General features: G+C 21.4%; 1 protein-coding gene across 1 annotated transcript in view; it reads right to left on the bottom strand.

Moving 5' to 3' along the window:
* Window positions 1-160: 160 nt before the first annotated feature.
* Window positions 161-4,847, bottom strand: part of LOAG_18512 (CBR-PLL-1 protein) — a gene marked incomplete at both ends in the record, with an annotated part of 14,903 nt that continues 10,216 nt past the window's right edge. The window contains 6 exons of the mRNA XM_020451172.1: window positions 161-253; window positions 1,245-1,433; window positions 2,033-2,155; window positions 2,460-2,551; window positions 3,141-3,237; window positions 3,471-3,629. Of these exons, the coding sequence (XP_020305070.1) occupies window positions 161-253; window positions 1,245-1,433; window positions 2,033-2,155; window positions 2,460-2,551; window positions 3,141-3,237; window positions 3,471-3,629 (753 nt within the window). The remainder of the gene's footprint in view (window positions 254-1,244; window positions 1,434-2,032; window positions 2,156-2,459; window positions 2,552-3,140; window positions 3,238-3,470; window positions 3,630-4,847) is intronic.

Raw genomic sequence — 4,847 nt, 5'->3', positions numbered from 1 at the left:
ATTAAAATATTACGATTCATCTGAATTTTATCAAGCATAACTCTTAAATCAGAAGAAAAAGTTGGGTTACTAAAAGTAAAATATTTTTTTTTTTTGTAAAATTTCCATATCATCTCAATAAATTGATAATAAATTATGACAGGAAAGTATATGAATGAAATTAACAGGTGGAAGAACGTGAAGAACGTTTTCCACATATTTCAGCGGTGGATTTTTCAGATAATACTCCCAATGCACAGCCAACATCAAATACCTGAAATTAAAAAAGTAAATTTAATTTAAATTAATTCGATTTATAAATTTAATTTAGCTTGTATTAAATATTCACATTTTTCATTCGAATTTCTCCTTTACATTAGTTTTGTTTTAATTTAATTTAGTCTAAATTAAACTTGATATTATACAATTTGATATCCTATATGCGATTATTTTATATTAACAAAAAATTTGACGAATAGTTGGTAAAGATATTTGAATTTGTTTCATTTACATTTCAAATAGTATTTTAATTGCAATATAAAGCGATAAAATAAGAAATAAATAATAAATGCAATTTTATATTAAAATATTTTCCAATATTTTTTATTTTTGCATTTCATTTTTATATGTATCATATGTATTTTTATCTTTTTTTTTCTCATTAGTTACTCAATAAATAGGCTATATCTGATTTTATTTTGATTATTACATTATCATTTTTCTTAGCAAGCAACTCTTATTTAGCCTAATACTTATCAAGCTTTCTTAGGCTAGTATACTCTTGGCTAGTAATACATTACATAATACATGCATTAGATAACCAGATTAAAAAAAAAGGGAAAGAGAACTAAATTCCATAAAAAAAATATAAAAATATTGATGAATATTAAAGTTTAAAATTTCATGAAATTTTAAATATTAATGTTTAAATAGAGTTTAAAATTTTGTTTTTAACATACAAAATATTTTCAATCTCGTTGATTGTTTTAATAAATGAAAAGATAAAAGGAACAAAAATCAAATTGAAACAAAAAAGATTATGTAAAAAATAAAAGAATATTAATGAATATTGAAATTTAAATTTTTGTAAAACTTTAAAACTTTGCTTTTAATACATAAAATATTTTCAATTCATAAATTATTTCAATAAATGAAAGAATAAAAAAACAGATTGTATCGAACATTAATTTTTAATAATTAAACAAATTAATAAAATTACAAAAAAAGAAAAAATAGGGGACAAAAAAAAAAATGAAGCAACTAACTTGTGTGACAATATTATTAGCTTCAGTTTGTGTTTTACTCATTAATGTTAAATGAGTTTTTAAAAGTCGAACATTCCATGCAAAATTTTCCATTGCTCGAGCTGCTTTTGCACCATGTAATCCAGCATTATCACATAATTGTGATAATTCATCGTTACATTCAGTGATACGTTTGGTTGCTGTTTCTAACTAAAATATTATTATTTTATTAATTAATTACTTTAATTTTACTTAATTACTTTGTAATTTTTAACAAATCAATACAACTCATGCTAAATAGAATAAAAATTCAAATTAAACAATAAAAATGTTAATAATTACACGATAAGTAGTTGTACAATTAAATTGCATTAAAACATACAATTAAAATTTTTTTTTAAAAAAAATAAGTTCCATTCTGTCGTGATAATTAAAACAAAAATTAAGTTATGTCAATTAAGTTAATAGTTAATCAAGTTAGAAAAAAAAGTCACATGTAATTCAGTTATATTATATCATATAATTTCATGCTAATAATAATGATTATGACACAAAAAAAAAGGGAATTGAGATATCAAATTTAAATATTTGAAATTGTATTATAAATTATAAATTAATTTAAATGACAATAATAAGGAGGTAAGTTTTCGAATTAAAAAGGCTTAATTTTCAAATTAAAATATTACAAATAATACAATCAATAAAAAATGAAATGAAACATTTTTTTTTTTTGAAAAATTTGACTATTAAATTTTTTAGATATTTTAAAAACACCAATTTAAATTTCTTTTTTTTATTTTTAAACAAACCTTTGACAATAATGGTTCAGTATTAACCAGTATTTTTGCACAAATATCCAAAAGTTCGGACATTGAATCGAATGTTTTCTGTAGCTGTGCCGGAAATACACCACGTGTTACGATCATCGGATACTGTAATGAGTATTTTCTTGATATTCATGTGGTACACAGTTTTTTTTTCATTTTTTTTTCTTTTTTTTTTTTGAATGTTACGATGATGAATACAGTTAATAAAAATTACATATTTGAAAAGAAACATAAAATAAATCGTCAGCGGATGGATAATTAAATATTCCAAAGTATCGTAAAATACCGTAGAGCATTGTAAATTTCAAATCCAATTTTATCACTTGTCAAATTACGATTGCCTATTAATTAAGTCATTAAGTTCTTTCACATTAAAACTTTTGAAATTACACACGGTTGAGTAACATACGGTTTTCTCATCACTACAGATTGCAAAACCTGGCGTTTTATCAACCAATTCATCGGAATCATTGGATTTATTTGGTGAATTTGGAGGTGAAACTGTAATTGCATTATCATTCATATATGCTAATAAAGAATAATTCATTAAACTTATAATCAATTGATTTTTTATCCGATAGATTAAATTTTAAAACTATTTTTCATCATTTAGACTATCTAAATTATGCAAATAATACATTCTTCTAACATTGAATATGACAAATTTGATTGAAATGTAAAAAGAAAAAATCGATTGAAATATAAAAATTAATTTTTGAAGTTTTTTTGAAATGAAATAATTTTACTAATATCGATCGTAAGATTATTATTTCATTTAATTTGTTCATTTTTTTTTGCTTTTTTTTGAAATTATCAAATTTTTATTTCCAGTTTCATTTGATAGTTATCCATGAATGTTATCGGAAAAATATGATAAACGAATTAATTTTCCTTTTCAATCAATTAATTAATTAATTTCCCTTTATTTGATTTTCTTCTTAAATAAATTTAATAAATACACTTTTTTTGCGAAATGTTCATATTTTCTAACTCTTTTTTTTTGCTATTATTTGTTTAAGCAAAAAAATTTGAAATTATATTTTGAAAATGAAATAAAATTAATGATAAATGATAAAATATTGGAACAAACCATTCATTGCAGCAGTTTTTGTCCGTGTCAACATAAGTCGTAGACCTTGTCGTATTGTACCAGCTGGTCCAATACCACAATCATTACGCCATTTAACCTATAATTAGCTTCATTAAACTTTCCAAAATCAATTTTTATATAATTAAATTTAAATAACTAATTGTATTTAAAATTTTTAAGATAAGTACGTTTAAAATTTTAAAGTGTATTTATAAGTATATATGTAAATATGTTTAAAATCTTTAAAAAAAAAATATGAAATTTTTTAAATTATCCATCATCATTATTTATTAACATTTTTCCCGCTTTATCACGGTAAATTAAACGAACCAATGATGATTCAAGTATGCTACGCATTTCAATTGATACAGCTAATGGTGCAATAGCTTGCTTGAAATACTCATCCACTAATTTAATCCCAATTGATTTTACTCCCGTAACAATTCGTGTATTTTTCCGCTTCACAGACATACCACGCTTACGTGCTTTCTGTAATTTACAAAAAATTTCAATTAAATTTTAAATAATTTCAAAAATATTTTTTGCAATTTTTCGAAATAAATGTTAAATGTAATATTTGCGTATAAAAGAAAGTTTTTATCACTTCATAATTTTGACGATAATAAAGTTTTCCTAAAAAGAAAAAAATTGACTGAATTTTAAAAAAATTGAAAATAATTTATAAATTTGCAAATAAGAAGTTCAACTATTTGAAAGATTGTAAATAGCTAACATACTAAATATATAATTATAAGTTGTATTTTTGTTGCATTTTTCTTCAGTAAACAAAAAAAATTTCAATTTCAAATTTTCAATTTCAATTTCAATTTCAAATTTTCATCAATTATTTTTACTCATATCAATGAATCGAAATAAAATTGCATAAATACTCTAACAATGACAAATTAATTTAATTTGTTAATACATGTATTAAAAATTAGTAATAATTAAGAAAAAAAAGATGTATTTATGCCTTTTTTTTTTTGCTTAATTTTATAATCCTATGGACAAAAATATGCAAATACTGAAAGTAATTAGTATAGCTAATTATTGGTAATAAAAGGAATAAATTATAAATTATTATTATATATCATAATTATATTGTAATTTTTAGATATACTAAATGATTATATTGTGGATTTATATAAATTAGTACAATTATTCATTGTAATAATTACTAACTATCTAATAAAGGACGACCATTTTTTTGTTTTTGTTTTTTTAATAGAAAATTGGAATGAACATTTACAAAAACTTCAAATTTTATTTTGAGTGACATTTCTTTTTCTAAAAAAAAGTGAGGTGACATAAAAAGAGAAAAATAAAGGAGGAAAGAGAGGACTAGAGAGATAAGAAATATTTTTAAAATGAAATTTGAAATGATTGAAATTGTTATTACGAAGTCATATATATATATATATTATGTGTGTTTAGTAATTTTTACTTAAGTTATTCTGCTCGCGTATAATATTGAATGAAACTATAATTCTATTACTTAATAATTGAAAGACTTACAAAATTGAATTTATCATTTATCAGTGGCATTACCACGTTTATCAATTGAAAAATAATTCACACCTTTACAAATAGTATTTATTTCTATTGTATTACAAGTTGTTAACAAATGAATTAAAGCAATTAGATCGAACAAATAAACTGGAACATATATATATATATTCATATGCTTATCTCATGATTGAAATAATT

This window comes from Loa loa (genome assembly GCF_000183805.2).
Source record: "Loa loa unplaced genomic scaffold supercont3.339, whole genome shotgun sequence".
Taxonomy (NCBI): domain Eukaryota; kingdom Metazoa; phylum Nematoda; class Chromadorea; order Rhabditida; family Onchocercidae; genus Loa; species Loa loa.
Note: the sequence above shows the minus strand (reverse complement) of the source record. Positions and strands in the feature narration are given on the sequence as shown.